At 43.9% G+C, this 16,024-nt stretch overlaps 1 protein-coding gene across 2 annotated transcripts in view; it reads right to left on the bottom strand.

The window, feature by feature from the left end:
* Nucleotides 1–16,024, bottom strand: part of gzl (godzilla E3 ubiquitin protein ligase) — a 54,965-nt gene that overhangs the window by 35,376 nt on the left and 3,565 nt on the right. For both annotated transcript variants that reach the window (XM_075681208.1, XM_075681209.1), the window contains exons 2-4: nucleotides 11,082–11,245; nucleotides 8,981–9,070; nucleotides 3,536–3,661 (exon numbers count right to left, since the gene is read on the bottom strand). In XM_075681208.1, coding sequence (XP_075537323.1) covers nucleotides 3,536–3,661; nucleotides 8,981–9,070; nucleotides 11,082–11,192 — 327 coding nt within the window. In that variant the 5' untranslated portion in view covers nucleotides 11,193–11,245. The remainder of the gene's footprint in view (nucleotides 1–3,535; nucleotides 3,662–8,980; nucleotides 9,071–11,081; nucleotides 11,246–16,024) is intronic.

Genomic DNA, 16,024 nt, shown 5'->3' with positions numbered 1-16,024 from the left:
ACATAGTCCCAAAACATCATTTATTTCCAAAGAAGTCGGTCAGCTTCTTCTGCTTCTTTTTTTTTGCCACGAGTGCAGTGGCGCGGCTTTCGCACTCGGTGAACAGTTGCATCGCGACGTCGTCATCGTGAGCACCGAAAAATCTGCGGATCACATCAAAAGCATCCATCACTTTTATTGCAGGTGGTGGCGCTAAGTCCTCCGCGTCGCTGTCATCATCCGATGATGCGTCGTTGTGGCGAACGCCCTCAATTATAGCTTCGTCACTCAGCTCCTCGTGAGCTAGCACTTCACTGTCAACAGCGATGTAGTCGCCGATGTGAACATCGGCCGGCACATCTCCGGAGTCCTGAAGGGCTGCCCATGCCGCATTGGCCTCTGTGGAGGGTGGAGCAATTGTACTGCAGCCTTCCTCGTCCGACGTGGAGTTCGCTGCCAGTTGAGCATCGGAGTGAAAGCCGGCGTGCACAAAACAGTTGTAGATGATACTGCGACTGGTTGCCGTCCACGCTGCTGAGACCATCTGTACAGCCATGTACAAATCCACTTCGATTGCCCGACCGGTGTCGATGTTTAACACCAGCCGCTGAATCAGTCGCTGTCGATAAGCGCTTTTAACGCTATTGATGATACCTTGATCCAGCGGCTGGATTAAAGCCGTGCAATTCGGCGGGAAGAATCTTACTTCCACGCTTTGAAGCTGAACGTCTTCAACGTTATGCGCTGAGCAATTGTCGATGAGCAAACAAACCTTACGTTTCTTTGCCGTCATGTCACGGTCGAAAGCGGTTAGCCACTCTTTGAAAACGGCCCGTGTCATCCAAGACTTCTTATTGGCAACATATTTGACGGGCAGGCTCTTGCCACCTTTGAAGCACCACGGCTTCGCACTTTTGCCTATCACCAGTGGGCAGCGCTTGTCAGACCCGTCCATGTTGCAGCACAGGAGCACAGTCACACGCTTTTTGCTATGCTTCCCTCCGCTGCATGGCTGGCCCTTCATGTGAAGCGTCTTGGAGGGGAGGAGCTCGAAGAAAAGTCCCGTTTCATCGGCATTGTATATGTCTGATGTGGCATATTTCTCCATTAATTCCGGCACAGTAGCTGATGCCCAAGCAGATGCAGCGTCGGCGTCTGATGAGGCCGACTCCCCACACAGCACTTTAGCGACGATTTCATGCCTGGCCTTAAAACGGGTCAGCCACCCTGAGCTGGCTTTGAAATCATTGATGCCCAGCATACAGGCATAGCCAAGTGCCTTTTGCTGCAACATGTTTCCGCTGACCGGCATCTTCTTTGCGCGCACGTCGAGGAACCACGTGTACAGAGCCTTCTCAAGGTCCTCATGAGCCGCTTGCGTCAGCTTTTTCCGCTTCGCGGATGTCCCCGAAGAAAGAGCTTGCGCTATCGCGTCTTTCGACTTCAAGATCGTTGACAGCGTGCTCTGTGAGATGCCGAAGTCCGCTGCAACATCTCCCTTTTTCCTGCCACTGGATGCCGCGCTGATAATCCGTGCCTTCTCTTCAAGCGAGAGGAACTTCCGCTTTCTAGATGAAGTCGCCATGCTCGCATTCATTACAGCGCACTAGCAGCACAAGCACGAGTGAAAAAAACTAGGGCAAACGCGCTGCTGTTGCCAGGCTGCTGCGTCCTTTGGCAACGGATTGGTTGCGGCTCTGAATTGGATTGGAAGAAAACGGGAGCTTGCCCCCGCGCCTTGTCGCAAGGCAGCCAGCCCGATAGTCATCAACACCAAGCTATGGCGGTGATCATGTGCGTTTCAGTGAGTGGATTAGTTTGGTCCAGCGAATGTTTAGCGAAACAAAGCAGCGTGGGCCTATGGAAGTACATAGATGGGCGGCGATATGCTTGTTTTATTGTAAGATATATTTTTAAATCGAGCTTCGCATAGCAAAAATTTCGTTGAAGCGGAAACGCGCCCCAAAAATGGTTCGTTGTGATGAGAAATTTGTTCCATTACTTTGTATAGCGAGCTGACGGGGAATTGGAAATATTTCGTTGAAGCGAAAATTTCGTTGAAGCGACGTTCGTTGTAGCGGGGTTCGACTGTATCATGAAAAGCGGCAGTAACAGGGAGCAAATGATTCATCTGCCTCTCACTTCAACATGTCTTGAGTTTACGCAACTTGCAGTACTAAACATGCGGGAAGACAGCACGCATGATGCCCCGCCATCTCGGCACACCCACTCTTTGCACACAGGGCAGATTACCTCTAAAGCAAGGTGCGTGGCCTGCATATGCTCTCAGCTGCGCTAGAAAAGTAGACGCATTCCAGCACACCTTCTCTCCCCGCTTTCCTCTTTCTTGGGCAGGAAGATGACGCTCATCAAGTCGCCATTCTTTCGGCTTACCATCGCATGCGATAAGATGTTATTGCAGCTGGACTTTATATGGAACATGGTGCTGCTCTGCTTCAGTGGCTGCTCTTACTTGCACAGAGCTCAATTTCAGAGGTGCATTCACAAGCAGCCGCATGCAATTGAACTATTTGACCATATGCGTCTGTGGACGTTTGCATTTATTGTCTCGGCATTCCTTCGCAGCAACAGTGTATAAAATTTTACTCGTCTCACTGTATAAACACTTTGTTATATTGATGTTCTAAATAAATGGTGTTCTATGGACACAAAGTTATATAAAGTTAAACACCTGTTATATCGAGAATATATCGAAGTTTAAGTGTATGTATCTATGTAACTGTTTTCCCGCCTACCTGGGTCACTTCGTAGTCTGTAGTCGAATGGGTAGCTTATCAGGCTGCTGTGCTGAGGAAACAGGGTTCAAAACGAACCGTCGGACCAACTTGCGTCACTGGTCATGAAGCTCCGAGTACGTGTACATATGTGCTGCTGTTCAACGCACCTCTTTCACACTGACATGGGTCACTGTAGATGCAGGACTGGGTAGGTACTGCTGTTCATAAAAAAAACTCTTTGACGCCAACTTGCAGCGTTGGGTATATGCCACTCGGTCTGTGCTGGCCTTCAATGGGCCCCTTTGATGTCAACTTGGATCACAGGGTATGTGCCAGTAGATGTGTGCTGTTCTTCAATGAACGCAAAATCAAGCCTACGTTACAAGGATTCCTCAAGGACAGCAACCCAACATTAGCAGGCTGCGCCACAAACACAATGCGTATGCACTGCTTTTCAATGGACGCTTTTCACGCCAACGCTTTAGCGAGCTGCACTGTGAATGCACTTGGCAAGTGCCGCTCTTCAATAAACCTCTCGCCAACTTGGGTCAGAGTGTGTGCCAACGAGTGTGCAGCAAGTGAGGGAACAATTCCCGTCTTTTCACAGAAGGCACTTTATAAAAATCCCCAGCTTCCCCAGCTTTTTCTTCTTATAAATTTGTATCATATGTACAACATATCAAAGTGCACTTCTGATTTTCATCACTCTTTTTAAACAATAAGCAGTTCTATCCTTCAGAAAAGCCACCACAAGAAAGAAGACTATGGTCATAATCTATGATAGTTAAGCAACCAGTAAAGTAGGCTATCACACTCACTTTGTCCGATAGCCCACACTCAAACCTGGCAATCAGGACGAACCAGGCAAAACTGTCATTGGATGGAAATGGTGGAGGAGCAATTGGTTGACATGCTGCTAAAGGTGATGCTATGGTTAGCAAGCCCTGCAAATGAAAGTTTGTGAAATACATTTTTGTCAGCATACTGCAAACCTGAAAGCACTACCCAAGAATGCAATCAACACACTGATCTTTCACAAGCTTTTCATTAAGCAATGTGCCAACAATTAACGGTGAATGTGGGTTGTAGAGATATTTTCTGTATTTTTCGGCCACACATGATAAGAATACGCAATAATTTTTCTTGAAAGTCAATTTGTTCTGGAGATGCATAAAGCTACCTCTCTACTGTTTCTGAAGACAATAGAGAAAGAACTGCTCAACAGAAAGCTAAGGTTACTGGATAAGTAGGTACTAGTATTTGCAATAAATGCACTGCTGACAGAAGTTTTCAAATCAAGTCATAATTAGTCATTTTATAGATGATCAAATTTCAGTGTTCGTAACATGACTATTGAGAGGAAAAAACAAAATCATATTTTAAAAAGATATGGGAAGAAATATAAAAATCTACTCCTAGCAGTACCTGATATACTGATTGGGCTTTAATGTTAAAAAAAAAAAAAAAAGAATCATAGCTCTAGCTGTTCAAGGTTATGAAACATCACCCCGACAAACTAGTAAAGTGGCCAAAAAATGTTATGAGAAAAAGTGACACTTCAGCATCAACTTCTGCTTAGATTCAGCTCATGCTATATGTAACCTAAGATGACATTGTAGCTAAAACAGCGATTATGTAAGTATAAAACTAGGCATATATGCACAAAAGTAGCTGTAGATTTCAGGAATACAACTTTCCAAGAATCATTTTATTTTTAGGTCTCTTTCACTTTGGTTAAATGGGTTATAAATGAGTAGTGTATACCACTGAAGCAACCTTGGCAAAGCTGCAAGGCCGGTAAGTGTCTAATTTTCTTACCAACAGCCTTTAAATAGCATTTAAGCAGATGACGTGTGCACGTAGTGGTTAGCAGATATGGCGTAAATCCCGGTACATTGTCTCTGATACTTCTCACCGTGGCGCAGGCAGCCGCATGTAGTGCCCAATATTAGACATCATGCCACGCAAACTGGGTGTACTACTGGGACATGGCGTCACTTCCAACAGACGGTAAAGGCGGCTTTCATATTTTTTTTTTTTTTTTTAGGTTTCAGCATTGAAAAATTTCTACTTTTGCGGGCTTTTTGCAACACCTCCACTCACATTTCAAACACATTTCACACGGAGTCTGCTTTATATTTACACTACCTGAAGCTATGCTTTATAAGCTGCACAAAATTTTCTTGCAGTTGGCCTTTGAGAAGTCTTTGTTGTCGCACTCAAACACCTAAGTGATCTGTAAGTAATGCTGTTAGACAAGCTAGTTGCTAGACTGACTCATATTAATAGCGCAACAAAAGCTGGACACAGAGAGAAGGTGCAGGCACCACAAACTCTGGAAGGGTTGATACATCGAAAGGAAGAAAGCACTTGTGCTGTCCGAGTTTTTGTGTCCCATTTCTACTGTGCTGTTAATTTGAGTAAAGATCCCAAATGATCAACAATGGTCTAAACAAGGGAAGTCTCAGACTAGAGCCAACGTTTTGACAAGAGCACGTGTCTTTGTCCCGATGAAGACAAGTCCCTTTGTTAATAACGTTAGCTCCAGGCCAAGACAGGCATCTCCTATTCAACCACTGTGAATCACTTAAGTTTATACATTCCTGTGAACCACTGCCTTGTCTGAATTCAAGACTTAAGGTAGTATTCAGGACACTGCCAACAAAGGAACAGCGTGAGGCTCCTTTTGGACACACCTACAAGCTCAGTCACTGGAACAGAGAGCCCATGGAAATTCTGCTGCAAATACCCTTAGAGTTTAAACACAGCTATTCTCTGTCAGTGTGCCCCCTTGGTGGCTGGTTGATGATAGGTCGTCAAGCTCTAAACCACGGTGTCTAAACCGTGTTCCTAAATCATGTTCAAATTGCACGAAGATGCTACAAAGAAATGGTGTCAAGACAAGTGCGACAGTTTCTGGTTCACACATAGTTTGCACCTTTTCTTAGTAATGCCTTCATCCCTTTTGTAATTTACGAGGCATGGATTCAGAGCATGAAGACTGTTACATACATGCTCCGACATTAACTGTTCAGTTATTCAGGCTGACCAGTGCCAGTACATCCACAGAAATAAGCACGCCAGCCACTGTGCTTACACATTCACAGCCATAACACCACTTTACAAAGCTTCTGTTGATAAACACCTTACACTTGCACAGCGCCGTACCTTCCACACACACGACAGCCATAATGACAGCAGTAGCATACAAATGCTGTCAACCACATGCATGAACATCTTCCTCACTTTACCTTTACACTCAGCACATTTAGAAGTAGGCATTTACATTGTATCACTACTTGTCATGCAACACCAGTTGTAACACATTGTAACTTTATGTGATGAAAATGGCCTATGTGACTCTATGTTAATAAAAAGAACTGTCTCCTTCAGCTGCCTGACGAACAGTTTATGTATGTACGTGAATTACTTTTTCTTTTTCTCTACAGGATGATAATGGGGTTGTCGGCTTTAAGTGTATGTGTCGTATGCATATAGCAGTCATTTTTTCCTTGGAAGTTACAAGATCAAACTACCATGGCAAACCAAGAATATTGCCTGCTGCTAAGAGAGTAAATTTTCCAGTATGTTTAAGCATTCCAATTTCCTATCTCATGCACTACGTCATGTACATGTGTCCCACCACATCTCTTATTGTGACAACACAAAAAATAGAGAGAGGTGTTAAGTGTGCAAAAGCTTGTACATAACATAGCAACTCTCATTTTTTCTAAGGTAAGGCAACAATTTAGTGGCACTTGCACTTGAAAAGTGGCCCACTTCTATTTATGTTTCAATTTTGTATTTCAGCCCCTATTGGCGGCGAGGAGTTACGGAGTCGCCATCTATCGGAAGCGCCTCGCTGGCGTAGTATGAGGGATCACACGGCGCGCTCCTCATAGGTTTTGCTGTCAGCGCTCACTGAAAACACCATGCGCGAGCTCTCCCGGACATTTCTGTAAGTACTCTCCAAATGAAAGAAGTTTCGTACTGTCGAAGTATAATCTTGGGCAAACTGAAAACACGGAATCGTTTACAGACGCTATCTCTTTACCGAACATGTACTGCGAACGGCACTGCGCGCGATCGCCGCAATGGAGTCTCCTGAACCGGCTTCTTGTGTGAAAGGTAGGTAAACGTTGAGAGCAAACTATGTGAAACATGTTCTTATAGTGTTTGTATAACTAAATGGAGCGTAATAGGATGAGGCCTCAATGTAGCAATCGAACAGATTCGCAGCGACCAACTGCGCGTCTGCATGCTTGTCCACGCACTGTTTTGCTTTCGCCGTGTACGCGTTTTCGCTATAGCTATAGGCCAGCTATAGCTATAGGCCACAGAATATGAGCATTTGACAGTATACAAGCAACCATTGTTGCATGGGCGCTATCAGAGCTGTTTAAAAATAATTTAATTGTAGAGACTTCGACGCCTACGGGGACGGTGATGTGCCGTCGCGACGATTCTATCTTTCTTTTTTCTTCTAAATTCTTGGACGTTTCAATACTATTTCTCGAGTTGTGTCGCACTGTATGTTTATCGGTGTTCTCAGCGTGCGATTTCCCGCTGCTTCTTTTTTTTAATCCAGTGCATTAATTCATAACACAAACATGACCGCTTCCTTTCCAATCCAGTGAACTTCCCAGTATCTATAGCATCGACAAGTTCATAGACCAAACCGTCATGACATTAGTCGGGCAGCGGACTCGGGCGAGCGTCTCAGTGCGCGTTTTCCGAACATCGCAGACCCGGCGCCGTAGCAGAAATCTTCCTCGCGTCTGTGCTTGCTGCATACCCTAGTTATGGCCGATGACTTTTTGCCGGTTTTATGTTTCACGAGCCAAGCTTCACGCAGCTTCTTATCCTGCGGCTGCGTGTGAATAAGGCTGACACCGGGCTCCGTTGCGTACGTCCGGCACTGCGGCACCGAGCAGTAGCCTACCATGTTGCGCGCCTTCAAAGGCAGCCCCTACCTATTGTAGTGCTTTCAAGCGTTGTAAAGGAGACACTCGAAGCGGGAAAATCTCGCCAATAAATGAGGGCCACAGCGTACAAGGGAATGTAAACTCATTTCCAGCTCGCTTCGGCGCTCCCAAAGCAGCCGACACGGCCGCTATGTCCACGTGATCCCTAATAGCACGTCACGCCGACGATGGCGCCAGCTTTTCCAGTGGTGGAGCTCGAGGCCAATACTGATACACGGCCGATGAAACAAGCAGCATTCATGACCAACGAAGTCAAACTGATTAGGGGAGATAATGAGACAAAGGTGTCCAGCGTGACAATGGTTGAAAGGAAATTAACACGAGTGCTCATGGCCATGTGTTCATCCATGTCAGGTGGTCAAGCAACATTTTGTATGACAGTCAGATTGACCTAGCCATCCAATGTGCCTATCGGTTATCAGCTAAACGAAGTTCCTTGCATGCCAAAGACTACATTTAATTCCAAACTTTCGAAAGCTTCTCGAGAGACATCTATGCGTCCTGTTCAACATAAAATGCGCATTTTCTCTGTACTGTTTTTATAACTCAGTGCCTATCAATGAAAGACTGCCCACCCAATAAATTTCCCATAGTGATGTACCCGCTATGAAGACAAGTGCCATATCCAGATTTTATGATAGCTTACGGTGACATGGTCGAATATATAACTGTAATGTTTGGCCGGGTAGACTAGGCAATCAATGCCACTTTCAGCCGACATCTCTCTGAAGCTGGCTTGCAGCTTGCCCTGCCCTGACTGCAATCTTCTGAGAGACTCTGGTACCTCATATCAGGGTCACACTGCAGCCACAAAACACTGGGCTAGATGTGAAAAAAAAAAGGGGGAATGTTTACTGACACTCTCATGCTTCTGTTGACCTAGTCCAGTGCTGTGTTGCACATAAAGATGCCATAGAAATTACCCCACCCATATTCTTTCTCTTTTTTCACTCTTTCCTGTCTTGTGTCTCTCTGCTTTTGGTAGGGCATGACCTTACTAAAGAAAGCATATGCTTGTACCATCAATATCAGTGACCACAAATTTTTAGAAGTGACTGCAAGGGCTGTATAAATTGCAAAAAAAAAATTAATAAACAAAGCATGTTTAAGATAAGACACGCATTATGAAGTGCTGCCTCAGTCCACGGCCTCCGTGGAGGGTGCTATTTTTCTGTGCTTCGTGTAACTGAAAATCTCGGAATTTTATGTCCAACTTTAAGCAAGATGTCAAAGTGTATGAAATAAAAGAGTAATAATGGTTTAGTTTCTGCTTCTTACAGGAACTCCTTCATCAGGCACCATAGCCGAGAAACTCAGCTCTTGGTCGAAGAAGCGCTTTATCTCTGGTGTGGAGTTACTGTGTGGAATCTGAAAACAGAAAGAAAGAGTAGCTCATTATTGGAAACTGCAGAGGTTTGCCTGGTGGCTCGCCTAGCATGCTACTTCAGGTGAATGCACTGACAAATAAAATGATGCACACAGGAGAGATATGACAGGCACATAACACACAGTACGCAGTAAAGTATCTTGTCGAGCCTAGAGTCACAGAAGAGTTAAAAGCACTTCCATAGCATGGGAAGCACAGGCAGCATATTATTTATTTATCATACCCTCAGGGCCAGAGGCATTAAGAGAGGAGTGGTACAAAAGAAAATGCGGTAGATAGGAAGTAAACAAAATGCAGCAGTTAATACGAAGAAAACACAATACTAGAATACAAGAGGTTTCTTTCAATACAATGTTAGCTCATAGGCCAAGTACATTTTATCATTCAATGTGCAATTGAATTGAATTCTGGCGTTTTACGTGCCAAAACCATAATTTCATTATGAGGCATGCCGTAGTATAGGACTTCGGATGAATCTTGACCACCAGGGGATCTTTACCGTGTGCCCAATGCATGAGACATGGGCGCTTTTGCATTTTGCCCCTATCGGAATGCAGCTGCCGCAGCTGGGATTTGACACCGCGACCTAATGCTTAGCAGCGCAACACCATCCGTCAATTTGCAGTCCCCGAGGTACTTTCAGTGAAGAGCAGAGGATGGTCCTTTGGAATATGAAGAGGATAAAATAGCAGATTAAGCATGCTTTGTCCTCTTGTGAATTACATGCAGGGCACAGTGGCAATTCTATCAACCTGATTTTATACAAGAAGTATTTTGCGTATGTCACATTAAGAAGTATGGATTGCAGACAGCACAATCACACTTGTCAAGGCCACATCACATGCAGAAATCACACATCGGGTTGTAAGTGAGGACAGAAGCAAACTGCTATTCGAGGTAGGTGAGACCAAATAGTAAGCTGTGAGTGTCTCAGAAAAGCAAAAGCTGTAGTTGAACTGTCACTCCAAGTAAAATGTATCAGGATTTGCTCTGAAGAGTTACTGTGTGCTTAACCATTCGTGCAGTCAGCTTATGTATTGGCTACTATGCCGCAGTAAGAAGCTCTATTATATTATATACAACACTTAATGCCACAACAAGGACATATTGCTTGTACCTACTAGTGCTTACTTATGGCATATTCAGAGGGTCATTGAGAGCTCTCCGACTATGCAAGGGTGTTGGTGAACAGCTTTAAAACTGTATTACAAGAATAACAGGGTATGGAAATTACAATCCTGCTTCCTTATCATCGAGGAGCCTATTTCTACTAGCAGCAAAGCTTAGTTGCTCTTTTACATGACCTTCATAACACTGCCAGAGCATTCTGAAACGGCCATTCGAATATGCCATTGGGATTATACTTCTAGAGCATGACAGACCAATAGCACACAGGCACAAACCTTCCATCTTTTGCAAGTTTTGCCCTGTCCATTGCACTCTGCAGTCGAGTGCTAAAGGCATGAGATGACCTGTGCAAAGAAATCTCGCTGGCAAGTTATTCACTCAGTTATAAACATTCCAGATCTGCAAATCCTTAGCAATTACCTTACAAACCTGATCAATGCATACCCACCAACCTATGAAGTCTAAAATTAGTAAAATTTGTGGGCACCTTATAGACGCAGCACACAAACAGCAGCAAACTTAGAACAGCAGAGACCAACAAGCAACACATTTGTTTTATGACAGCGACATTACCAGCAACCTTGCTGTTGCCAATATCACCTGCTTCAGGAACTTCCTCAAAGCAAATACCCCTCTGACGCCCTTTCACCATAAAAAAATTACAATGGAAAGTGCAGGGACTGACGAGAAAACCTTTTTCACGAATACAATCTTTTTTTACTTGCTGCAACCTTTGTTATAAACCAGAAGTTACAATTCAATTATAAACATTCCAGATCTGTAACTCCTTTGCAGTTACCTTACAAACCTGATCAATGTCACAGCAGTGTGCATCACTAGCCTAGACACAAAGAATCAACTTACGGCAACAATCTCCGCCGCAACCAGTGTTGCGTGGAAAAGTGCTGTGAGGCTGATAATGCTGTATACATAGAGAATGGTGATGTGGCACGGCATTCTGCGGTGAGGAAACATCACACCGTCAGCACAAATGGATCTGCCTGCCCTTGTCGTCGCATGGGAGGGTCCTGGCCAAAAAAAGTGGGAGAGAGGGGGGGGGAGAACCAAGGTGAAAACAAGACCATGCCTTATAAGGCTTAAACTGAAAATGCCTTCTGGTTAAAGACCATATTCTGTGCTGATAACACACAATTTTACCTCTACTGACGTTCATGCAGAGCTCAATAGCAGTAACCAACACACTAGAGGTACCGAGAGTTGTCAAGAGTAACACACTCAAGAGTAATGTCAATAATTCCAACCGGTCACACCATACAATTGTTTGAGATCCCAAACTCTTATAACAGTATGCAACACAATAATAAATGAGAGCGTGTAATATCTACAAAATTAATTAAAATTAATTAATTAAATTATGGAGTTTTACGTGCCAAAACCACTATCTGATTATGAGGCACGCCGTAGAGGGGGACTCCGGAAATTTCGACCACCTGGGGTTTTTTAACATGCACCTAAATCTAAGTAGACGGGTGTTTTTGCACTTCACCCCCACCGAAATGCGGATATCTACAAAATAAGTTGACAATCTCTTTAATAAAACCAAAGCTACCACTCTGCTCAATATGTCGTCCTTTAGGCTGCTGACCACGAATGGAACAATTGCGATGGTTCTGACAAACTACTGCTTCTAGGCCATGAAATTTTCCCTTAAAGATGTACTCCAACTGCTGAACCCAGGTATATGATTCTACAATGCTTTGTATGCATGCACACCACATAAGACTATTTTACAACAAAAGTGAACTGGACAATTAATTTCTCAACATCATGTGCATGTAATTTTCAATGTTTACTGGCCGTTTCAAAAACCACATAAACTTTCACTATCATTCACCAATCACGACATGAATGAGTCATTGTGGTGTGCCTATAATGCTCTAACTTGAGCCCACTGGTAATAATGAAAAGCATTATTATTGCTTATCAGCCATCCTTTCTTCAGGCCAGGGTCACACGTGTCTTGCTCAAAGTTGTATATGGGTCATAGAAGTTCTTCGCACAAGTGCCAGTGCACGAAATCACAAGATATGGCACTGGTACTGTGATAAACGACGTCAGTTACTCTCCACTGCACTGGATGTATGTTCAAGGTTATGGATGTAACTTGTGAAATGAGTATAATAAAAAGTATAGAAAATAAGGATCAGAGTTTTAATTTCATTTATTTCCAATTTAAAGGCCCAAGGGCATTACATAAGGGTACAGCTATCAAGAGAGCATGACCATAGAGCAGCTGTGGCGGCATCAGATGTACGTGCAACACTCGGAAACTTCTCAATAATGGTCAATGTTGCACAAAACAAGAAAGAAACCAACCTGACTCGCACGCTCAGTGCTCCTGCACATTAAGGTGCCACAGTCAAATGTTACAAAAAATAAAGCAGCATGTGAATACACTCCTGTAAATGATCATTCACTGCTCTATGTCTTGTCCTCTAAGCCTGCTATTTAAAGCGCCACATTTATTTGCAAAGATGAAATTTCACAATATGGAAGAACATACAGTGCCATAGTATGGAATGCAACACAGAATACAAAGAGTTCTGAGACCTAATTATATGCTGAGTGCAGAAGGTTTGACAATCAGATTGTCATAAAATCAGCTCCTTTACGGTATTCGCCATATAACTTGGAAAACTAGGAAGCTTCATTCGGTCTCATTCTACTTGCTGGTGCAGAAGCCAGGTTTTCTCTTCTTGCAGATATCTCCTCCATCATCAAATAATTCACGGGTATAGGCAAGGAAAGCCACAGAACATTCACTATGTAGATTAGTGCTAAAGAAGGTTATTACACCTTGCCACTGTGACGTGGGCTTCACTCATTACGCATCCTTCACAAAACCTTCAAGTCAGTCTCCCTTAACAGTTAGACTGCTTTGCTACGCAAAGTGAGCTGTATTCAAGGCAAAAACTATTCCCTGCAACAGCAAGGACAAGATCACTCCCTTGCAGACACCTGCCCAAAATACACAGAATGTGTAGTTCTTCCAGTAGCCTTGAGGCTGTGTTGTGTGTTGCCATTGTGGCAACACACAACACAGCCTCAAGGCTACTGGCACAATATGGCACACATATTGCAGAGTAGGGATGAGCGAAATGATCAATGAACCTTCGATTATTCTATTAATGCTTTAATCACAATATGCTGAAGTCACGTGAGCAATATCAGGCAAAGTGTCAGCATTTACATCCATGGTTCACTTGTTGAAAAGTAAGGAAGGCAACCAAAGACAGGCTGTTCCAATAAGACTCCTGTGTGCACGTCTCTAAGGGATTGAGATTACCAAGTCCAGCTACTCCCTCGACCACTTGTCCTTCTGGCTACAACTGTAGTAGGCATGGGTGGCTTTTGCCCAGACTTCTGAATATCTTATCATAGTGTTTTACATGCTTGAAATATGTACTCAATGAAGGTTGTTTATCAAATACTTGCTCATCATTTAAAAAGCAACAACAATCTAGGTGTTGCAGACACGAACTAAAAGCAACTGTCTGTATAAAGAAAATAGCAGTTTGTTTTTTCCTCAAAGCTTATGTACGAAAATTGAGAAATCTGATGACCTGATGAATTAATCAATTAAACAGCTGAAATTATTCTCGTTAAAAATTTCAGTTGATGCCCCGCCCTATTGCAGAGGACACAATACAACAGGCTACACAGGACAAAACCCCCCTTACATTGCTGTTTGTTGCAATTACTCATAGCTGCATGATGATTCTACTAACACCATAAAACAGACCTTCAAAGGCCCACTGTAGAGAAACGTCAGCTTAGTTTAGAATGATAATGTATTCTTTCAAAATTTTACGTTCATTAATTTTGCGGCAAGAGGTTGATTACTGAAGTCGAGGTTTTGACGGAAGCTTGTCTTGTAGGGAAGGATCATAACAGGTAAAAAGGCCACCAAACACAGAAGAAAATAAAGTCCCTCCTTATTTCTTCAGTTGTCAGCGTCCTTTTTACTTATGATCAGGTTGATTATTAGAAGACCTGCAATAGTAGCCCAGTGGCTATGGTGTTCCGCTGCTGGGCTCGAGGTTGTAGATTTGATCCTGGCCACAGCGGCTGCATTTCTATGGGGGTGAAATGCAAAGATGCTTGTGTGCTTAGATTTAGGTGCACATGAAAAAAAAAAAAAATCACCAGGTGGCCAAAATTAACGAGTCCCCCATGGGGCTATGGCCCGCCTCATAATCAGATTCTGTTTTGGAATGCACAACCCCAGAATTTTTTTTTCCTTTCTTTTGTTATAAGTGAAAATTGAGATCAAAGTTCCATTCTTTTAATTGCATGCCAAAACCCCCGCAACGATACGTCGGCATGACATCACAGATTTCAAAGTACTTTTTTTTTAGGGGGTTACGCAAATATTTGAATCGAATAGTGTCCTATTCGTAGATGCAAATATTTTTTTAATACTTTTCGAATATTTCAATATGTCAACTACACCCAGATAAAGATAAATTACAGCAAAAGTACATTTTATCTGGTAAATTTTCACTCTCACTTCCTTACACAATGCGAGAAAAGGTTTCTGACAAGCTGGACAGGCTTGTTAAATCCGGACTACTGTCCCCGGTGGCTCACTTGGAGTGGGTGACCCCGATAGTTGCGATAATGAAGATGGAACAGTTCGCTTGTGTGGCGATTACAAGCTAATGGCAAGTGCCAGCTGTGTGACAGAGCAGTAGCCACTCCCGGTAATCAATGACCTTTTTGCTGCACTGCAAGAGGGTAACGTTTACAGCACATTGGACCTTCGAGACGCCTACAACAACGTTCCCCTGGATGAGCAGTCAAAGAAGCTGACAGTCATTAACACACATCGGGGACTATTCTGCTTTAATAGCCTGCCATTTGGTGTGTCTTCAGCCCCAGCTATCTTTCAGCGTATAATGGACAGCGTCCGGAACGGGTTGCCGGGAGTCCAGGCGTACTTGGACGACGTTCTGGTTGCCAAGAAGGGGAGTGCCGGGTGAAAGAACCTCAAGGCATTTCTCCAGCGTTTTTGAGAGTACGGAGTCAAGCTAAGGAATGACAAGTGCACATTCAGGATGCCAGAGGTTTCGTACCTTGGCCACAAGATCAGTACGGGAGTGCTGCAACCTTTGGAGAAGAACATGGACGCTATCATGAAGGCACCAACACCCAAGAATGTGAGTGAACTGCATTCCTACTTGGGTCTTCTCACGTATTATAGCAAGTTCCTTCCCAATATGGCCAATCTGTTATCCCCGCTATACGAATTGCTAACGAAAGAATGTCGCTGTAATTGGGGCTGTCAACAACGGGAAGTATTTCAGAAGTCAAAAAACACTTTATGCAATGCCAAAATGCTCACTCACTTCGATCCCTCACTGCAGCTGCGCTTGGTGTGCGATGCGTCACCGAACGGAATCGGAGCGGTACTGTGCCATTGCATTGGCAATGTTTACAAGCCTATAGGTTTTCGCTCTCGAAGACTTACCAAAGCGGAAAGGAATTATTGCCAACTGGAGCGTGAAACATTGACCCTAGAGTTCGGGTTATCAAAGTTTCAGGATTACCTACTGTGAAGGACATTCACCTTGATCACAGATCACAAGCCACTGGTGGGTCTACTTCGCGAAGATCGTCCCACGCACATAATGGCTGCCACAAGAATTCAGCGCTGGTCCTTGCTGCTGGGAGAATACGAGTACAAGATAGAGTACAAGCCTGGCTCGGACAACCTGAATGCAGACGCACTCAGTCGGCTTCCTCTAGAAACCACTGAGGACACATCAGAGGAGCTACACAAGTAC

Source organism: Dermacentor variabilis, chromosome 2, assembly GCF_050947875.1.
Source record: "Dermacentor variabilis isolate Ectoservices chromosome 2, ASM5094787v1, whole genome shotgun sequence".
NCBI classification, from domain to species: domain Eukaryota; kingdom Metazoa; phylum Arthropoda; class Arachnida; order Ixodida; family Ixodidae; genus Dermacentor; species Dermacentor variabilis.
Note: the sequence above shows the minus strand (reverse complement) of the source record. Positions and strands in the feature narration are given on the sequence as shown.